Genomic DNA, 22,874 nt, shown 5'->3' on the forward strand with positions numbered 1-22,874 from the left:
AATCCAAATCAGTCAAGAGATCTGACTATATTAGTCCAATTTCCAGCTCTGGGCCCCATAATCCTGGCAGCTACAGCAATGCAACCAAAAATTTAAATGTTGCTTAAATGATTGAGTTTCTGACTCAACCACCACTTCACCCAGCAAGGTCCCACTGTCTTCAGGTGAAACAATTATCTTGAATTCTCTGCTTAACCTTCCATCTCTTACTTAAATCTATGCACCCTAGTTATCAACTCCTGTTATTTGAGGACTGGCTTTCCTATCCATGCCCGTCATAATCTTACACATTCTATCAGGTGCCCTCTCAACTCTCATTGCTCTAAGGAAAATGTCCTCTGCCTATTCAATCTTGCATCATTGCAAACACACTACAGCCCAAGCAGCATCCTGGCAAATCTTGTGTACCCTTTCCAGCACCTTCACATTCTTTCTAAAATGTGGTGACTAGAACTCTAATTGTGGCCTAACTAGTATTTTATACAATTGCGACATAACCTCCTTTTATGTTATGCCTAAGCTAGCTTAACAAAAACCTGAAAGATCAGTTCTGAAGAAGGGTTACCAAACCTGAAACATTAACTCTGTTTTCGCCTCCACAGATGCTGCCAGAACTGCTGAGCTTTTCCAGCAACTTCTGTTTTTGTACCTCACTTGCCTGGCCTGCTCCCTTCAGAGATCTGTGGATATGCACACCAAAGTCCATCTGACCTTCAGTACTTTTCAAGACCCTACCATTCACAGTATAATTCCTTGCCTTGTTAGTTCCAAACCACCCTCTCCCGAAATGCATCACGACACTTTTCCAGATTGTGTTCCATTTACCGCTGTTCTGCACACCTGACCCGTCCACTAATATCCGCCTTCATTTTATGGTTATCCTTTTATTTAACTAACTTCTTAATCATATCCCCATACTTAACGCCGCAGCATTGGTGCACACTACACACTGCAATGGAGGAGCAAATTCTGATGAGAGGTCATTGAGGCTCAAAACATTAGTTTGTTCGGTCTCTCTCTCTCTCTCTCTCTCTCTCTCTCTCGCTGTCTGATACACAGCAATGACCCGAGCTCCCAGTCTTGCGGAACTCACTGGAAACAGTGAGTCAGTCACAGAAATATGTCTACCATCATCCTCTGCCTAATGGCACTCAGCCAACTGTCAATTCAATATCCCACTTTGCCTTTGAGCCAATGGGATCTTACTTTCTTACTATGGTGAGGAACCTTTTCAAAAGCCTTTGTAAAATCCATGCAGGCCATTATCAGATGCGTTACTTTCATCAATATTCCTGGTTACCTCCTCAAAAAAAATTGACCAGGATTTCGTTCACGGAATCATCATCTGGGAGGGTTTACCCGAGAACCTCAACAGATCTGGGATAATGGGAACTGCAGATGCTGGAGAATCCAAGATAACAAAATGTGAAGCTGGATGAACACAGCAGGCCAAGCAGCATCTCAGGAGCACAAAAGCTGATGTTTCGGGCCTAGACCCTTCTTCAGAGAGGGGGATGGGTAGAGGGTTCTGAAATAAATAGCGGGGGTAGGCAGACCGAAGATGGATAGAGGAGAAGATAGGTGGAGAGGGGAGTATAGGTGGGGAGGGGGAAAGGTCAGTCCAGGGAGGATGGACAGGTCAAGGAGGTGGGATGAGGTTAGTAGGTGGGAAATGGAGGTGTGGCTTCAGGTGGGAGGAGGGGATAGGTGAGAGCAAGAACAGGTTAGGGAAGCGAGTACAAGCTGGGCTGGTTTTGAGAAGCAGTGGGGGGGGGGGGGGGGGGGGGTCAGATTTTGAAGCTTGTGAAGTCCACATTGATACCATTGGGCTGCAGGGTTCCCAAGCGAATATGAGTTGCTGATCCTGCAACCTTCAGGTGGCATCATTGTGGCACTGCAGGAGGCCCAGGGGCATGGTCCATCCTGGGTCTCCTACAGTGCCACAATGATGCCAACCATTTTAACTCCCCCTCCCATTCCTTAGACGACACGTCCATCATGGGCCTCCTGCAGTGCCACAATGATGCCACCTGAAGGTTGCAGGAACAGCAACTCATATTCCGCTTGGGAACCCTGCAGCCCAATGGTATCAATGTGGACTTCACAAGCTTCAAAGTCTCCCCTCCCCCCAATGCATCCCAAAACCAGCCCAGCTCATCCCCACCTCCCTAACGTGTTCTTGCTCTCACCTCAAGCCACACCTCCATTTCCCACCTACTAACCTCATCCCGCTTCCTTGACCTGTCAGTCCTCCCTGGACTGACCTATCCCCTCCCCAGCTATACTCCCCTCTCCACCTATCTTCTCCTCTATCCACCTTCGGTCCGCTTCCCCCTCTCTCCCTATTTATTTCAGAACCCTCTCCGATGAAGGGTCCAGGCCGAAATGTCAGCTTTTGTGCTCCTGAGATGCTGCTTGGCTTCATCCAGCTTCACGCTTTGTTACCTCAATGGATCTATTTTGTCTGCAATTGCAATTTAAAGTGCAGTATGTGGAGTATTCAACAACACTGTCTATTGAATTTTTTTAAAAAAAGTTATTCATAGGATGAAGGCATCTTTGACAAGGCATTCATTTACTGACCTTTATGGTCCAGAGGGCAGACTAGGAGTCAACCACATCGCTGTGGATCTGGAGTCACGCATAGGTTAGGCCAGGTAAGAAAGGCAGTTTTCTTCCCTAAACAACTTTGGCAAACCAAATGGGTTTTTCTGACAACTGACAATGGATTAACCATCATTAAGGTCTTAATTTCAGATTGTATTGAATTCAATTTCCACCTTCTGCCATGGTGGGATTCAAAATCATGCACCCAGGACATTATCTGGGTTTCTGGACTAATAGTCTAGCAATAATACCACTACGTTGTTTGACTCTTTTACCTCATGTTAAATCCTCAAGGCCAGAGTAGAAAATACATACATAGAGATCACAGGTCAGGCTGCATCCACGGAGAGAATGCAAGCTAAGATTGAGTTTAGAAGACACGTCAGAGCAACTCGACCTGAAACGACAGCTTGTTGTCTCTCCATGGATGCTGCCTGACCTGCTGTGATCTACAGCAATCAAGGTGGCTCTGTGTTAGTACTGCTGCCTCACAACACCAGAGACGCAGGTTCAATCCCACCCTCGGGCGACTGTGTGTGGAGTTTGCACATTCTCCCCGTGTCTGTGGGGGTTTCCTCCAGGTGCTCCGGTTTCCTCCCACAGTCCAAAGATGTGCAGGTTAGGTGGAATGGCCATGCTAAATTGCCCGTAGTGTTGAGGGAGGTGTAGATTAGGTTGGTTATAGGGGTTGGGTCTGGGTGGGATGCTCCAAGGGTGGCGTTTTTGATTAGGCACAATATTACAACTGTACTTAGGAGGAAACTCTTGGGAAGACATCAAGGGAAATTATTTGGGTGGAACGGAGAAATAAGAAAGGGATGATCATCATATTAGGAATGTATTTTAGACCACCACTATCTCCCCCAACTCTCCCCCTCCATCCAGTCCACCCCCAACAAAGACAACAGGAAATTTAGAAACAATTCATAAAAGGGATCTCAGTTATCTATAAGAATTACAAGGTGGTTATGGTAGGGGATTTCAAATTTCTAAACACAGGCTGAGACTACTAAAGCCTTAAGAGCTTGGATGGAGAGGAATTTGTTAAGTGTACAGGAAAATTTTCTGATTCAGTATGTGGATGTAACTACTGCAGAAGTGCAAAACATGACCTACTCTTGGGAAATAAAGGCAGGGCAGGTGGCTGTCATGTCAGTGGGTGAGCACTTTGGGGCCAGTGACCATAGTTCTATTAGTTTTACACGACTGATGGAAAAGGATAGACCGGATTTGAACGTTAAAGCTCTACACTGGAAGAAAGCCAATCTGATCGTATTCGGCAAGAACTTTCATAAGTTGACTGGGAGTGGAAATTTGCAGATAAAGAGACAGCTGGAAAAAGCTAAGCCTTCAAAAATGAGATCACAAGAGTCCGGAGACAGGATTTTCCTTTCAGGGTGAAGGGCAAGGCTGGTAGGTGCAGGGGCTGCTGGATGACGAGAGAAGTTGAGGCTTTAGTCACGAAAAAGTAGTATGTCAGGTATAGACAGCAAGGATCAAGTGAATCCCTAGAAAAGTCCACAGGCAGTAGTAGTCTACTTAAGAGGGATATCAGGAGGGCAAAAAGAGGACATGAGATCACTTTGGCATGTAGGGTTCAAGAGAATCCAAAGGGATTCTACCAATATATTAAGGACAAAAGGACAACTTGGAGAGAATGAAGTCATTTAAAGATCAGCAAGACCATCTATGTATGGAACTGCGGGAAATGGGAGGTTGGCTAAGACAAATATGGATCCAATACAGACAGACTGAAATCAGACTGATTTACAAGAGGAAATACAGAAATGGTAGAGAAGCTAAGCGATTACTTTGGGTCTGTCTTTGCTCAGACTGAATGGACTAGGCAGAATGAGGAATTGATTTAGTACAAGGGCGAAAGGTGTTTTAGAGAAATCATCCGGACCTGATATTCTGCATTCTAGAATCTCGAAAGCTTGACTCTGGAGATAGTGGATGCATAAGTAACATTTCTTCAAAATTTGAGCTTCTGAAATGTGCCTGCAGATCAGAAGATAGCAAATGTCACCACACTATTTAAGAAGAACTGGGAGCAACAGACATATTAGCCTAACATCAGAAGTTGGGAAGATGCAGAAATATATTAAGAAGGCTCTGATTAAGAATTTGTAAATTGGAATGCATGTCTGATGAACCTGTTAGAGTTCTTGGAGGAAGTTACAAACAGAATTGATGAGAGAGTGGGTGGATGTTAAAGACTTGAATTTTTAGCAAGCTTTAGGAGCAGCCCTACTGGTTAAAGAAAAAGCATGTAGAAAGATGGCTGGCAGATCACAAGGCTGGGCAGAACATTAGACTAAAAAGGTGAACTAAAAGATTAATGGGGGGAAAAGAAATCTGAGACAAAGCCAGCTCATAATATATAAAAACAAGTAAATAAGAACTTCTATTGATATTTGAAAGAGTTAATCATTCCTATTGAAAGCAATTCTAGGGAAATAATGATGTAAAATAAGAGATGTCAGATGAATTGAACAAGAACAACATTTGCCTTCACAAGATCCAACATTTATTACTTGTCCCTAGTCGCCCTCAAGGAAGTGATAGTGAGCTGTCTTTGTAAAATTCTGTAGTCCACATGCTGTAGTTTACCCATAATGCTCTTAGCGTGGGAATTTCAGGATTTTGACCCAACTGTGAAGGAATAGTGATACATTTCCAAATCAGAATGAGGAGTGGCTTGGAGGGAAAGCTGCAGGTGGTAGCATTCTCCTAAGTGAGCCGATGAGTCTCTGCGTCTGAAACATCTTCATAAGGTTGTATAAGTGTCTGGTGAGATAATTAACATTAAAACCAATGTTCCAAAATTCCCTAGATTCAGGGAAAATTTGTTTCCATTGGAAAGTAGCAAATATAAAAAACTTTTATTCAAAAAAAAATGAGACAAAGCAGGAAACTACTTGCCAGTTAGCATAAATCTCTCTCATAGGGAGGGGTTGGTTAGCTCAGTTGGCTCATTTAATGCACAGTGATGACAACAGCATGGGTGCAATTCCCATACTGGCTGAGGTTGCCAAGAAGGTCCATCATCTTAAACTCAGCCCTCGCTTCAAGTGTGGTGACCCTCAAGTTAAACCATCAGCAGTCATCTATCTAATGATGGCCTGCTAGGACAATTGCAACTTTACCATGATTTCATAGGGAGGAAGAAACTACTCTTCATGTTTATGACCCCAGCTGATGGCTATTGAACAAATCAATTAAATCTTGTCCAATAAAACAAATTTAATAAGTGATCCACTACTGAAACAACTATTCAATGTTACAGATTTGGTTTTAGCAATAAAACAGATGTTTATCATACAAAAATGTGATAAAAATAGAACTAAACTATTTACATATAATACAAGATTTTAAACACACAGTAAACTACAAACCCATTAATTCGAACAGCAGTCTTTTGTTCCTTTACTCACAGCAAAGAGAATTTCCTTCCCTATCCTAAATGGTTTGATTGAACAGATGCTTCAGTTCCTGGCCCTGAAAATCTGACTGCCTCTTCCTTGGGTCTTCACAAATGAGGTTAGACTTTCCTCAGTGTCATATCACCCCTTGAACAAACACTTCTCATCTGGAACTTTTAAACCAGACTCCTTACACCAAAGTAACTTATTTCTCAACAGCTCCAAACTATCTCCCTTTCAGAGGAGCAATTGTTTTACAGTCAGCTTCAGCCAAGTTTTTTACAAACTCACCAAACTGAAAACCAAAAATATTTTCTCCAATCTATAGGCATTTCCCCTAATCGGGGGGAAAACCCTTCTCTGACGTTCTGAAATGAAAGCCTAATACACTAGTGTTTGTTTTATTCACTCATTTAAAACTCTGAACACATTCCCATTTTTGGCTCTAAGAACCCACTCGCAGTCAGGCTGTTCTTTAGAAAAAGAAATCATATCTAAGAGATAATGGGAACTGCAGATGCTAGAGAATCCAAGATAACAAAAGTGTGGAGCTGGATGAACACAGCAGGCCAAGCAGCATCTCAGGAGCACAAAAGCTGACGTTTCGGGCCTAGATCCTTCATCAGAGAAAGGGTCTAGGCCCGAAACATCAGCTTTTGTGCTCCTGAGATGCTGCTTGGCCTGCTGTGTTCATCCAGCCTCACACTTTGTTATCTTGGATTCTCTAGCATCTGCAGTTCCCATTATTTCTGATCAGAGATTTAGTTATGTTGGTTTGTTCATGTTGGGTGAGAGATCTGAGAAAGAGGTGAGGAGAATTTCTATCTTCAGTGGGCACCCTTTATTTTGAAACAGTAATTTTTCGTTCTGGATGCCCCCTGAAAAGGAAATTCTCCCACCCTCCCCATCATGAACCAGTCTAAATCATGTTGCCACTGTATGATTACAGTGTGTGATTTGTCTATGTTTTAGTGTCATTTACTTTCAAGTTTGGATTTGAGCGAGTGGTATGTGGGTATAGGTGTGCCCCTCAAAAGGAATTTAATCATTAACTTGTATCTCTTAGACATGATAACAAAGTGTGGGGCTGGATGAACACAGCAGGCCAAGCAGCATCTCAGGAGCACAAAAGCTGATGTTTCGGGCCTAGACCCTTCATCAAGGGTCTAGGCCCAAAACGTCAACTTTTGTGCTCCTAAAATGCTGCTTGGCCTGCTGTGTTCATCCAGCCCCACACTTTGTTATTTGTTGAATTTTGCTGCACAGATTTTCCAAAATGGCACTTTACTCTGTGGCTGAATTAATAATACAGTTCATGTAAAATGTTTTGAGAAATCTGACGTGTTTGCCTTCCTTTCATCTAATCACAAAGCAAAATTAGAAAATGTGAAACAGCTCGAAGTATAGTAACAGGACACCAGAAATTCTTCAGCTCTTATAAATACTTATGACATTAACAGTAATTACATGAACAAAGGTCCCCAAAGACAGAAAAGAATACCTATGAAGTTGTTCATAGTTTAGCCCTTTGTGCATCTTTTGACATTTCATCAACTAATTGGTCACTCAACTTGTTAGAATTTTTATTCTTTCAGACAGTGATTAACCAAATATTTGTTTTCATAAATCTTTAGCTCCTACATTGGCTAATGAAAATAGAAAATTTTTACAATTTGTGTTTCATCAAAGCACATGATTCTTACATTAAACATTTCCTTACCTGTACAGGAGGGGTTCCATCATTGCTGTACCTAAACTCTCCTTCATCTCCACAACTAACTTGTTCATAATCCTCCAACATTTTCACAGTCATGCCTGTTTTTAAATTCTCCTGTATATATTCCACATAACTGCTCCGGCTGGCAAAGTTTGAACGGGTTTTGTAAGTCGTTACTGTTTTTTTGCGTGGCTGTGATATCATTAAGTTACTGGCAACCATGTTCCGTGGCTGAAATATTGATTTAATGTTCCTAGGCAGTTCTTCTCCTACTGACCCCACCATAAAATCAGGTTCTTTGTTCCGGTCCCAGCCCATGACACGAACTAATTCGGAAATCAGATTTGCCATCGCCATGGTGACTTCAAACTCTCGGAGCAGCCGAGCTTGTTCTGGCACATGTGAGGCAGTGCAGTCCTGGCGCTCTCCACTTAGATCTTGCCCACTGTTATTCAACTTGTCCATTAGGGAGGTGACACACAGATAGCGTTTTACCAAAGAAAATAAGAGTTTCCCCGGTATCTAAAACGAAGAACGAAGAATGAATTACACCACATCTGGAAAATAAGGTTTGGAGTTCAGCATTATCAGATCAGATCCGAAAGTGGAGTGGGCAGCCATGATCTCATTAAATGTAGGTTAAGTGGCCTACTTCTGCTCTTGTACTTTATCCTGGAATTTAGCCCATGATGCATTTCTGACCTTTTTGTCATTGTTCGGTTTATTGTATCAAATAGTCAAAGAACACAAATGCATTTTAAAATGAATTTAACAGTAACAGTTAGTAGAAACATTAGGAGAGTTGGCCAAAACAAAAATTAGCTTAAGAAAGAAAAAGGTCATAAAGGAAAAAGCTGTGATGGTGATAAGGAGGTACAGGAGAGAATTTCAGACGGTGAAAGAGGACATCAGGCCAATAGAAATCAATGTTGGCGCAGAGTCAAGGAATGGAGAATTTTCCACATTAGGAGGAAACAGCAAAGCCATGAAGGGACTTAATGTGAGATACCTAACAATTCAGTGCTAATGGAAGTCAACTAGCACAGGGGCAAGAGGAGTAAGAACATGACACCAGATGGGATATGGTCTCAGAACTTTCACTGAGCTGAAGCTTACAGAGAATGTAAGATGTAAAACATGCAAGGGGAGGCTTGGAATATTTAAACCTACAGCTAACTAAGATATGGCCGACGGTTTCAGCACCAGATAGGCCGAGGCAGGTAGAGGCAAATGATGTTTTAAGCAGGAAGGTTTTCTGTGTTGGACAGGAATAATCTGGCAACTCAAAATTCAGGATTAAAAAGGATATTAAGGCTTTAACCGTTTGTTTCGGTCTGAAAAAGTGACCAGGGAGGGAATGGAGTCAGTTTCAAGGATGTTTTCAATATTGCAAAGTAACAGGGCTTACTCCAGACGGGATAATGGGCATGCAGCCTGGTAAAGCTGAAGAGTGGTGAGCATGCTGTTGGCACACAGCAGACACATACTCTGCGACCGCGATGCTGCCAGAGTGGCAAGTAAATAAGCAAAAAGTCAAAGTGAGAAAAGATCTTTGGGGAATCAGGAGAATAGTGAATGGCACAACAAATGAAAGTGATCTTGTAAATATTTTCAGTACAAATGGTGCCAAAGGCAATCTTTCACTAAGTGGACAATGATGATATAGTCAACCATGGTAAAGGTTACAGAGGTGAAGAGGAAGGATAATGTAACCAGGTTACACGGGAAGTAATTTGGTGACTTTGCTTAGACTAGTTCAAACGCAGATATTGTCTAAAAAAATTATTCATTTCAAAATGAAATCAGTCCTGTCATCTCCCACAGCTTCTGTCATTTCAGACATTAAAATAGGACTACATAGTAAAAATAATTCATTGGTTGGAAGGCAGCTGCAAAGAGCATTCCACACTGATACTAACCGAGCCGGCTTTTCCTGGTCATATTATCCTTTATTTTGGGCAAGTGCAAAATGCAAATTAATTTCTATCAGAAATACTTTAATTGGAATATTGAGGAATACAAGATAATGGAGGATCAATAACCTGAGGGAGGTGAATTCCTTCAAATGAAATTCCATGTTCTTCGGAAGAAGTGGTTTCTGCAAACAATTCCAGCAAGGTGTAACGATTGTCAAAATCCATGTGTTGTTCAATCCCATCCTGCTGGCTCAGTGAGAGGAGAACATATGCCCGGCTACCTACAACAGAACACAGCATTATTAAAGAGAGTAAAAACCACTATGTTTATAAACTACTAATTTCTTGTTTTGCCAATACAAAAGTAAACCTCAATAATTAAGTACAAACAGCACCGGCCGTGAAAACGGTATGGAAGAGAGTGTAAGTCTTTTAGATGCCAGGCTTATATCAGAGAGAGATTTGAATAGAAAATGCATGAAATACACAGCATATCAGCATAATATCAGAACTCTTGCGATTATCATCAGAAGTGAAGATAGACAGAAAAAGCATTCTTAAGGTTACGAAAATAGAAAAAGAAAGAGGCATGGATCAGGGGTGGGTGGAAAGAAACAGGATAATAGATAACAATATTAAGCAGGGCCAAATAAACTCAAAACTGAATTACAATGCATTAGGTTAGCCATTTTTCAATCTGTTGATATGCACAAACTGTTCAATTCAGTACAATAAACTAGGAACCATGAGAGCAAACAGAGCTGACATTTGACGGCAGTTGACCCTCATTCAAATCCCACTCCTTTTGTCTTCTCTGGCCACCCATGCAAGGTGAGCAAATGAGAACTTCAGCTGGATCATAAAAAGAAGGAATCACTGCACAACAAGTCATTCAGCCTTCCAACGTAACCTCTATTTTCAGCTTTTGGTCCATAACTCTATTGGTTACAGCATTCAATCGTTAACATCCAACAAAGTTGCTGCCTTTTTTAAATTCAGAGACTGTGGACATCACAAGATAGGTCAGCATTTATTCCCACTCCAAATGCCGTAGTCAATGTGACTGAGTTGCATTCTTAAACCATTGCAGTCCATTTAGCAAAGGTGCACTCACAATGCTGTTAGGGAGAGCGCGCCAGGATTTTGACCCAATGACACTTAAGGAACGGCAATATATTTCCAAATCAGGGCAGTGAGATGTCAGGGGAACTTGCAGGCAACAGTGTCCCCATGCATCTACTGTGGTAGAAGTCACAGCTTTGGAAGGCACTGTCTAAAGTGCCTAGGTTACTGCAGTGCATCTTGTAGATGGTTCACACTGCACAGAATCGCAGAATTACTGTGGGGCTCTCTGAGCCTTTTAATTTGAGTATTTGTATTCTTTTCTTGTTTACCTTTTGGCTCTGTTAAAGCTTTTCATTCTGGTTTTTGTAACCAAGTGGGTGAGAGTTAATGCCAACTTTGCACACTTCGCTACACTTTGTATTCCTATACTTAGCATATGTGACAAATAAACAAATCTAAATCTATTGTATTCCACTACTACTATACACAAAGGTATGTCCAAAATGATCTTCGTAAAAGATGTAGAAACAGATTTAAATTTGAGATTATGGTACAGCAGCTATTGCTGAGACTTGGCTGCATGTTCCGCTTTGGGAACTAAATATACCAGGTTGTAAAGGTTTATAGGATGGGCTGGAAAAATGGCAAAGGAGGTATAGTCTCACTCTATATAGTCTCCATCTGCCATGCAAGATTCAACAAAACTTTAGCACTGCATCTTCAGCTATTTTACATTTCAAATGTGCGTATGTTTATTGTACCATTTTGCTCTCATGTCAAGGATTCTGCAAAACCTTAGACACAAAAGCTTTTTAAACTTGTGTCATGTCCTTTTGTCCTTTGCCCTGCAAACGTGCACAATGAGTGATGATTTCACTGGAAACAATGACCTATTAAGTGTCTCAATGGAAACCGGTTCTACCACAGTACATACCAGACACCAAGTACTCTCAGTGCAAGGAAATATTTCTCTTGCAACACACTTTAACATTGTGCCTTCTGGATCTCAATCCATTTTTGAAAATGGTATGTTGGCAGTCATGGTGAGAAAATTCATGTACAGAAGCAGGGATGCTTTGTTGCATCTATTTAGGGCTTTGAAGAAACCACACCTGCACAGTTTTGGTCTCCTTATCACAGGATGGAGGTTCTGGCTGTGGAGGCAGTTCAAAGGTTTACCAGACTGATTTCTGACTCAATACTAATTCCAATATTGCTTGCTCCCTTGTTGCATCCAGGACTAAGTGCTATAAGAAACTATATCCTGGACACATTCCAGAAATTCACGACCTTCCTGATAGGTGTTAGCCAGCCTCTCCCAATCAACGTTCAAGTTAAAATCCACATTGATACTACTCCAGCTTTGCTACACACTTGCCTAATTTCTGCATTTATACAATATAGCACTTCAGAATTGCTCACGGCAGTCTGTTTACAAAAACTGTTGACAGTTTTTGATCTTTAACTATTCTTCAGTTCCACTGATAAAGTCTCCAGCAGATGTTGTGTATTCGTTATTTACTCCCACATCACTGAAGTAATTTTATTTCTAATCAGTGAGACTATACCTCCTTTGCCATTTTTCCAGCCCATCCTATAAACCTTTACAACCTGGTATATTTAGTTCCCAAAGCGGAACATGCAGCCAAGTCTCAGCAATAGCTGCTGTACCATAATCTCAAATTTAAATTTGTGCCGGCAGGTCATTTCATTTATTCCTTATAAACCATGCAGTTAGTCGTATATAGACCTCTTTTTGGGCCATAAACTAACCTGTCCCTGAACAATAATTTTCAACAGTTTACATTAAACTACACCCAATAAGCTTGAACATCATTGATGCTTAGTGGTATGAGTGAAAGTTATTAGTGGCCTTAATTGCTAATAAATTTTGACCTCTGAAAGATGAGTGAAATGCTCACTAATCTATCACTCCCCACTTCTCCATGGCAGCAACTTTTCCAAACATGGCTGTGTGAAATTTCACATAGTTGATCACTAACTAAACTCCGTCCCCTCTCACACAGCTTTACACCTCCCATTCTGATGACTGACAATGCTAGAAAAAGGAACTTCCCTTCCCTACCTCACCAAACTTCACACCTCCTGCATTTATACTGAGATTAAACAGCTTTCTTAAAACTATACGAATAGACTGAATCAGTTACTTCATTAACCAATTTCATTTGTTTCCAATCAGACAGCTCAGCTATTCCTGCCCAAGCCTCAAAGAAATTTAAAAATAGCAAAATTCAGTTAAATTTCAATTGCGGGCATGACAGATTGGGGGGTGAAATTACCGCTCAAGTTTCACTCCTTTACTGACCAAACTCCTAAGCTTGCATGTTGTCACAGGCTGCGCTCCATAACAAGGATCCAATTATATGAAGGAGGCCAAGTCTGGAAGTTTCTAAAGATGTAAAAATGAGCAAAGAGGCACAACTTTATGTTTTATTCAGCCATGGTACATACACATTGCTGAATGGGTCAGCATTTATTGCTGTCCCTACTTCCCTTGAGAAAGTGATGAGCTGCCTTCTTGAACCACTGCAGTCCACGAGCAATAAATAAACTGGACCAAGTCCCTTATAAGGTGGCAGTTTCTATTTGCTCTTCTTCAAAGTTTAATACAAGGTAACAACTTTTGCAACAAAGTATTCATTCCATATACATTTTGTTCCTTTTAAGGAAAGTCTTGAATAAAAATAAAAATATTGACCCTTCTTTAGCCACCTCATAACAGACACTCAAGCAGTTAAATTATTATCCATACTGCCAATTATGGGTCTGCGCTTTAATAGCTGCTTCACAGTTTGCAAGTCAAACTCAACTGCCGCACCGTAATTGTCCACTGTCACTACAGTTGAAACAGCCGTGATAGGACAGGTTTGCGACTTCTGTCCTCGACAGCTACCTGTTCAACATATGCTGAGTCACAGGGTGGGCACAAGACTATGGCATAACAAGAAAGGATAGAGAGGCCAACTGTAGCATCAATACCACTACCCCATTTAAGATCATTAGGAGACCTCAACTAGAAAATATTCATCAAGATCTTACTGGCCTATATAACCCATGAGAGTAGATAGCAGCACTGCAGTACTGTCTCTGGACCAGAGGCCCAAGCTAATACTCTACGGACACTAACAGTTGGTGGATTTTCAATGCAATTAGACTATTTAAACATATGAGCAAGGTACAAGAGTCGTCTACTCGGCCTCGAGGTAAATAAATCTGGACTATACACAGTTAGTCTCAGTAAAGTGACCATGAAACAGTCATCAATTGTCAAAATAAATCGGCAGAAACCAGACGTCTGGAGAAGAATTGTTTTTTGCTCTGCAATAAAAATTTCAAGCCTGAAGAAAGCCAGTTTGTTCCCCATCCTCCCTCAGCACTTGCTGCAGATTGTGGCTGGAGTAAACCAGAGACTTCTGTAAGTGTAAACCAGCCACTCTGCACTTTCTGCAAGGACGTGCATAATGATTGTAACAAGGCCAGCCAGGTCCCTGGATGAGGCTGTTAACCTGGTCCAATCAGGGAGCCCTGGCAGGCAGATAAAAACAGGAGTGTCAGAAGTTCTGCTCACTGAGTGCTGGCTCTGAGGGACCTGGACCAGTATCAAGGACTCTCCATTTGGAAATAGAGAGTGGCTTGATGATGGGATACCAGTCTCTGTGGAGTTATTTCAAGTGGTGGGGAAGGGTAGAAAAATCAAGGAGCAACAAGCTAAAGTGTATCAAAAAGTCAAAAGGACCACTGCAGCAGAACCAGTGGAACAGGGACCACAGAACTGCCTTCCCAATCTTTCCCTTAGCTCACAAACATTTTTTTCTTGTATGCATGTGCAGGGAGAGGCTTTATAAGGGAGTTGCGTTTTAACTACCACAGTTATACACCGGCTGCTCATCTGTAGGTAGAATCTATTTATTTATACTTTATTTAAGTACAGTAACTTAGTTTGTCCTGTCAATCTGGGTCTAAAAGACAAGTAAATTGGAGAATTCCATATTTCGTTTTAGGTTTTTAAATTCCTGCAGTGAATACAGGATTAGGGAGGCTCAATTTTTCAACCTTACCTCCGTGAAGCATAATAATAGGTAGATAGGTTCGCAATAAACAACTGCACCTTCCAGTCATGTACCATGGTAGATAAAGTGGTAGGGAAGGCAGAAGGGAAGATTTCCCTCATTTGGTTGGGTGTTGAATACAAAAGCAGAGTCAAAATGCTGAAACTATAGAAGACAGCTGGTGTTCTGGGTGCAGTTCTGGTCACATCACAGGAAGGACATAATTGCTTTAGAGAGAGTACAGAAACAATTACAAGAACGCTATCAGGCCTTGAAAATTGTAGGTAAGAGGAAGGATTGGATAGGCTACAGCTATTTTCTGAAAAAGTGAGACTTAATGTAGGCATAATGTAACAAGGGGCTTGGATAGAATTGACTGGGAAGATGTTTCCCCTAGCAAAGTGGTCGATTATGAGGGAGCAGACATTTAAGATAACTGGTAGGAAGCAGCTCTATAACCTGCAAGGCTATAGAAAGTGGAATTAAATTGGGGTGGGGTGAGAAGGCTAGTTTATTCAGCTTGCACGGAAACAGTACGCTGAATTTCTGTACTTTAAGTCTTAATTTGATTATACAAATAGATTGCTATATATTAAAAACATCGAGAGATGTGGGAACAGTGCAGGAAATGGTGAAGGAGTAGAAAATCAATTTCAGTTACTGGTGGAGCAGGCTGAAAGGGCTAAACAGGTCAACAATAACCTACTTAGTGATGCCCAGTTTGGATTCTGCCAGGGCCACTCAGCTCATGGCCAGATTACAGCTTTTGTTCAAATGCGAACCAAGAGCTAAGATCCAATGGTGAGGTGAGAGTAAGAGCCCTGGACATCAAGGCTGCATTCGACCAAGTGTGATATTAAGGAATCCTAGCAAAACTGGAATCAATGGGTATCAAGGCTCGGGTGATGGGGGAGAGAGACAGAGAGCACGTGTGAGCTATGGACTATGGACTTCCAGTCCCTATATACCTGCATTCTCCATGCAGATGGCCTAAAAGGCCCTCCGCTTCTTCCTGTCCCACAGGCCCGACCAGTCCTCCTCCACTGACACCCTCATCCGCCTAGCCGACCTCGCCCTCACCCTCAACAACTTCTCTTTCGATTCCTCCCACTTCTTAAGGACAAAGCAGGTGCCACTGGTACCCGCATGGGCCCAAGCTACGCCTGCTCTTTGTAGGTTATGTGGAACAGTCCCTCTTCCAAAGCAACACTGGCCCTATCCCCCATCTCTTCCTCCGTTACACTGATGACTGTATCGGCGCCGCCTCGTGCTGCCACGAGGAGCTCGAACTGTTCATCCACTTCAACACCTTCCACCCCAACCTTAAGTTCACCTGGACTACCTCTGATACCTCTCTGGCAACCACCTAGAAACCAATATCCACTTCAAGCCCACCGACTCCCATAGCCACCGAGAATACACCTCCTGCCACCCACCCACCTTCCTGTAAAAATGCCATCCCCTATTCCCAATTCCTTCGCCTCCGCCCCCAGGATGAGGCATTCCACTCCCGGTCATCTCAGATGTCCTCGTTTTTCAAAAACCACAGCTTCCCTCCCCAAGTGGTTGAGAACGCCCTCGGCCATGTCTCCCGCATTTCCCGTAACTCATCCCTCACACCCCAGCCCCGCAATAACCACCAAAAAAACAGAATCCCCCTCATCCTCTCGTACCACCCCACCAACCTCCGCATACAACGCATCATCCTCTGACACTTGCGCCATTTGCAATCCGGCCCCACCAAAGACATTTTTCCCTCCCCACTCTTGTCTGCTTTCCGGAGGGACCACACTCTCCATGACTCCCTTGTCTGCCCCACACCTCCCTCCGACCCCACCACACCTGGCATTTTTCCCTGCAACTGCAGGAAGTGCTACACTTGCCCCCACACCTCCTCCCTCACCCCCATCCCAGGCCCCAAGATGACTTTCCACATCAAGCGGATGTTCACCTGCACATGGTATGGTATACCATGGTCACAATGTGGTATAATGCATCCGCTGTACCCATGGTGACCTCCTCTATAAGGGGGAAACCAAGCGGAGGCTTGGGGACCACTTTGCGGAACACCTCAGCTCGGTTCGCAAGAAACAACTGCACCTCCCAGTCATGTACCATTTCAACTCCCCCTCCCATTCTTCAGACGACATGTCCATCATGGGCCTCCTGCAGTGCCACAATGATGCCACCAGTAGGTTGCAGGAACAGCAAGTTATATTCCACTTGGGAACCCTGCAGCCCAATGGCATCAATGTGGGCTTCACAATCTTTAAAACCTCCCCTCCCCCTACCACATCCCAGAACCAGCCCAGCTCATCCCCGCCTCCGTAACCTGCTCTTCCTCTCACCTATTCCATCCTCTCACCTCAGGCCACACCCCCATTTCCTACCTACTTACCTCATTCCGCACCCCGCTTGACCTGTCCGTCCTCCCCAGACTGAGCGATCCCTTCCCTACCTCCCCACCTACACTCACCTTTACAGGCTCCTTTCCCGCCCCTTTAACTTGTCTGTCTCCTCTCTACCTATCTCCTCCTCTATCCATCTTCAATCCGCCTTCCCCTCTCTCCCTATTTATTTCACAACCCCCTTCCCCTCCCCCATTTCTGAAGAAGGGCCTAAGCCTGAAACATCAGCCTTCCTGCTCCTCTGATGCTGCTTGGCCTGTGTTCATCCAGCTCTACAGCTTATCTTGGAAACCTCCAGCATCTGCAGCTCCTACTATATCAGATGGTCATGGTTGTTGGAGGCCAATCATCTCTGCTCCAGGACATCCCTGCAGGAGCTCCTCAGGTCAGTGTCCTTCGCCCAACCATCTTCAACGACCTTCCCTCCATCAAGGGATCAGAAGTGGGGCTATTCAACGATGACTGCACAATGCTCAGCACCATTTGCGACTTCTCAGATACTGAAACAGTCCATGTTCACATGCAACAAGATCTGGACAACATCCAGACCGACAAGTAGCAGTTGACATTTGCGCCACACAAATACCAGGCTTTGATCAACACCAATAAGAGACAATCTAACCACTGCCCTTTGACATCAGTGGTGTTACCATCACTGAATCTCCCACTATCAACATCCTGAGGGTTAGAGATAATGGGAACTGCAGATGCTGGAGAATCCAAGATAACAAAGCGTGGAGCTGGATGAACACAGCAGGCCAAGCAGCATCTCAGGAGCACAAAAGCTGACGTTTCGGGCCTAGGCCCTTCATCCCGTTCATGAGTGGCTTAGAGGGAAACCTGAAGGTGGTAACATTGCTGTCTGTCTGCTGCCTTTGTCCTTCTAGATGTAAGTGGTTGCGGGTTTGGAAGGTGCTGTCTGAGGATCGTTTGTGAATTTCTGCAGTACATCTTAAAACACACTGCTGCTACTGAGTGTCAGTGATGGACATAGTGGATGCTTGAGGATGTAGCTGCAGTCGAGTGAGCTGCTTTATCTTGGGTGGTGTCAAGGTTCTTATGTTGTTGGGTTGCATTCATCCAGGCAAGCATTCTAACAGCTGACTTGGAAATTACATGGCTGTTTCTTCACTGTCATTTGGTCAAAACCCTGGAATTCCCTCCCTAATGGCATTATGGTCAACCCACAGCAGGTGGACTGCAATGATTCAAGGCAGCAGCTCACCACCACCTTCTCAAGGGCACTAAGGGATGGGCAAGAAATGTTGGCCAGCCAGCAATACCCACATCTTGCAAATGAATAAAAACAGTCTAATCCTGAAATCAAAGCAAAATACTACAAATGCTGGGGATCTGAAATAAACACAGGAAATGATGGTGACATTGAGTCGTTATGACTCTTCTTCTAACACCAAGTTTACTGTTTCTCTTTCCGCAGATGCCGAGTTTCTCCAGCAGTTTCTGTTTGCAACTGGCCTAACCTTGATCCTGTTTCTTGTACTCTCCTCACTTTCTTCTCTCCGTGTCCACACACTGGAGGGGAAATGGATGAGAACACAAAGTCTCCTCAAACCCTCTCATTTGGAAAATGCAGGATGGATGTTCCTGATGACCAGAGTCCAGAACCAGGGATCATAGTCTACAGGTTGAGGGAATGCCATTTAGGACTGAGATGAAGAGAAATTCTTTCAGAGTGGTGAAAGAAATAGTCAAATTCTCTGCTAAAGAAAACATTTACTGTTTTGATTCTTTAGATAAAAGGGGACAAAGGGTATGGGGAGAAAAGGAGAAATAGGGTACGAGTTGGATGAGCAGCAGATCAAAAAGGACAGAATGGCTTACTCCTGCTCTGATTGTCCCTGTTTCCAATGTAACTCCTGTTTGATTTGGAGTGAAGCCAAATATACCTTTGTTCGCTTGCCCAAAATAAGCTCCGGAAGACATCCCTAGATGTATTCTAGAATTGAGGGTTTTGCTCTGGTGGGAGCAATATGGCAAGTATTGATGGAAAGTAGGTGGGGGCGCTCAAAAACAGTTTACTTTGATGGAGGGGAATGAAATTACGTGAGGATGGCCTGGGAAGGAAAGAAATTAGAGATGGGGCAGGGGTGCAAAATGGAATGGATATGCGATGACAGGAATAGACTGGCACAGTCCGGTGAGCAAAGCTAACGCTGGCTATTTAAAAATAATGTTACTACAAAATGTCTTTGGATGTTTGCTTGTTTAAAAATCAAATTCTTATAGATAATTTAAGAATTAATAGTCACCTTCGGACAATGCATTACGAATAGTCGAGCCACTTAATACTTCAAACTTTATTAGCAGTCTCTAAGTAGTGCCTCTTCTTCTTCGGTGAACCCTCCAGCTCAAGAAACACTCGTTTTCAGCAGAGGGTGGTGGGTTCTCTGGTGGCTCAATCGTCCAATCCTCGAGCTGCAGGCTCGGCCACATGTGGGGCAGCTAATGTTTGGTCAGGCAGGTGGGTGGGACATTTTGGATTCTCCCACAGTTTCTCTCTGCTAGTGCTCAGCCTCCACGTGCACCACTCGGTGATAATCAACACGGGCGGTGACTTCATGGATACCTCGTTATAAAGACAGAAAAACACTGCAGAGAAATGATTCCCACACGTCAGTGATGTATCATTTGTTCTGGGAGCTTTTAGGGTGTCCGCGTAGCGTTCCCTTCTCTCACCTGGTGATCACGTACCATCACAGATCGTCCAGTAGAGCATTCCTTTTGGGAGTACTATGTCAGACATGCAGACAATACGACCCAGTCATCGTAACTGGTCATGTGTAACCAGTGCCTCGAAGGGTATTAGCCTGGGAGATGATGAACACCAAGACTGCAGTCTACAGGGCACGTGTCCTCAGCGCACAGCTTTACGGCAGCGAGACCTGGAGCCTCTTTCCAGACCAGAGCAGCGTCTCAACGCTTTCCACTTCTCAGCCTGAGACGCATTCTGGACATCAAGTGGACCGACCGAGTCATCAACACTGAAGTCCTCACCCGTGCCCAGGTACCCAGCCCCTTCACCCTACTCCAACAACGCCGCCTCCGCTGGTTGTGTCAGGTACATCGCATGCCGGATGCGAGAATCCCGAAAGACGTGCCGTACGGGGAATTGGCCATCGGCAAGACAGCATGAGGATGAGCGCATCTTCGTTTCAAGGGACACGAAGTCAATGGACTTGGACGTCAAGAGATGGGAAGACAGTGCAAAAGATCGTTAACGCTGGAGATGGGAACTACGCAGAGGGCTGGCGCGAGGAGAGAAGAAACTGAGGCTTGCTGCTGAGGAAAAGCGCGCTTGTCGGAAAGAAAGCAACACGGCAACACTGGAGGACAGTGTCTTCAAATGCAGTCGCTGCAACTGAGACTGTCACTCCCATGTGGGCCTGTACAGCCACAACAGATGCTGCACTACCACCAGCAGCTGATTCAAAACCCTTCAGGTGCAGATCCATGGTCTCGAGACTGACAGATGCCACACACACACACACACACACGATGCTAACATTGATATGCCTATCTTGTCAGAGGATGTGCAGGGTTTTGTAAAGGCACTGCTGGCAATAACTATCCAAGCATTTAGATTGTCTGCTGTGCAAGGTCCATGTTCCTGATGCATACAGGAGGGTGGGCACTGTGGTTGCTCTGTAGACCATGAGCCTGGTACATTTTTGGAGTCTCGGACATTTATCACTGCTCCTTAGCCATCCGAAGACCGCGCTTGTGGACTGGTGTACGTGTTGGATCACATCAATGACTGCTCACAAAGAGAAGAAGTTCCCAAAGTATAGGGAATGATCCGTGTTGCCAGAGGCTCACCATGGATTATGATGGTCAGAGGGCAGCGTTGTGTGGCAGAGAAGCTTGGTAGACAAACTGTTTTCCAGATGTTTAGTCTGAGGCCCATTATCTCATGTGTCTCAGTGAATGCACTGACAATGGCTTCTAGCTTGGCCTCCAAGTCACAGGTAAGCACTGAACACATACCACAGCTCAGTGAGAGAAACTGGGGTGGTCTGGATGCAAAGGTTGAACAGATTTCTGCTTGTCCAACAGTTTAGCTCCACTCCATTGGGTAGATTCATGGAGATGGGGGTGGAGTGTTGCAGCAAGGATAATGGGGAAAGAACGCTGCTAGGATGACGCAGCCCTGCTTGACCCCGTTCCTACTCACATGAAGCTTGTGGTGGATCCACTGAAGGAGGTCATGGCTTCCCTGTCATCATGAAACAGGTGGAGAATGGTGGTGAATTACAAATTTAAGAAGGATGTTCCACCACACCCCTCAGTTGATACAGTTAAAAGGCAGGGTATGAGATGGAGAGCAAGACTAAGTACACATGAGTGGGGGCACAAGGCCTTAGATTTGTTGCACACTTCCAATCCGGTCCATTGTGCCTCGTGACAGACGGCGGCTGCATTGAGCATTGGGAGATTGTGGTTAAGGAGACCTATTTGTAGTGAATGAAACCTTTGAAGAGCAGGTGTGCATGCTGGAATGGATAGAGATAGACGAAGCTGATGTGCTGAAAATTTTGTCAAACATTAAGATTGACAAGTCGCCAGGCCCGGATCAGATTTGTCCTCGGCTGCTTTGGGAAGCGAGAAATGCAATTGCTTCGCCACTTGCGAAGATCTTTGCATCCTCGCTCTCCACTGGAGTCGTACCTGAGGACTGGAGAGAGGCAAATGTAATCCCTCTCTTCAAGAAAGGAAATAGGGAAATCCCCGGCAATTATAGACCGGTAAGTCTCACGTCTGTCGTCTGCAAGGTGTTAGAAAGGATTCTGAGGGATAAGATTTATGACCATCTGGAAGAGCATGGCTTGATCAAATACAGTCAACACGGCTTTGTGAGGGGTAGGTCATGCCTTACAAACCTTATCGAGTTTTTTGAGGATGTGACGAGAAAAGTTGATGAGGGTCGAGCTGTGGATGTGGTGTATATGGACTTCAGTAAGGCATTTGATAAGGTTCCCCATGGTAGGCTCATTCAGAAGGTCAGGAGGAATGGGATACAGGGGAACTTAGCTGCTTGGATACAGAATTGGCTGGCCAACAGAAGACAGCGAGTGGTAGTCGAAGGAAAATATTCTGCCTGGAAGTCAGTGGTGAGTGGAGTTCCACAGGGCTCTGTCCTTGGGCCTCTACTGTTTGTAATTTTTATTAATGGCTTGGACGAGGGAATTGAAGGATAGGTCAGCAAGTTTGCAGACGACACAAAGGTCGGAGGTGTCGTTGACAGTGTAGAGGGCTGTTGTAGGCTGCAGCGGGACATTGACAGGATGCAGAGATGGGCTGAGAGGTGGCAGATGGAGTTCAACCTGGACAAATGCGAGGGGATGCATTTTGGAAGGTCGAATTTGAAAGCTGAGTACAGGATTAAGGATAGGATTCTTGGCAGCGTGGAGGAACAGAGGGAACTTGGTGTGCAGATACATAGATCCCTTAAAATGGCCACCCAAGTGGACAGGGTTGTTAAGAAAGCATATGGTGTTTTGGCTTTCATTAACAGGGGGATTGAGTTTAAGAGTCGTGAGATCTTGTTGCAGCTCTATAAAACTTTGGTTAGACCGCACTTGGAATACTGCGTCCAGTTCTGGGCGCCCTATTATAGGAAAGATGTGGATGCTTTGGAGAGGGTTCAG

General features: G+C 44.0%; 1 protein-coding gene across 4 annotated transcripts in view; it reads right to left on the minus strand.

Annotated features, from left to right (window-relative positions):
- Positions 1-22,874, minus strand: part of LOC125452341 (cullin-9) — a 176,803-nt gene that overhangs the window by 130,911 nt on the left and 23,018 nt on the right. For all 4 annotated transcript variants that reach the window (XM_059645126.1, XM_059645123.1, XM_059645124.1 and 1 more), the window contains exons 3-4: positions 9,792-9,946; positions 7,753-8,271 (exon numbers count right to left, since the gene is read on the minus strand). In XM_059645126.1, the coding sequence (XP_059501109.1) occupies positions 7,753-8,271; positions 9,792-9,946 (674 nt within the window). The remainder of the gene's footprint in view (positions 1-7,752; positions 8,272-9,791; positions 9,947-22,874) is intronic.

This window comes from Stegostoma tigrinum, chromosome 4, assembly GCF_030684315.1.
Source record: "Stegostoma tigrinum isolate sSteTig4 chromosome 4, sSteTig4.hap1, whole genome shotgun sequence".
Taxonomy (NCBI): Eukaryota; Metazoa; Chordata; class Chondrichthyes; order Orectolobiformes; family Stegostomatidae; genus Stegostoma; species Stegostoma tigrinum.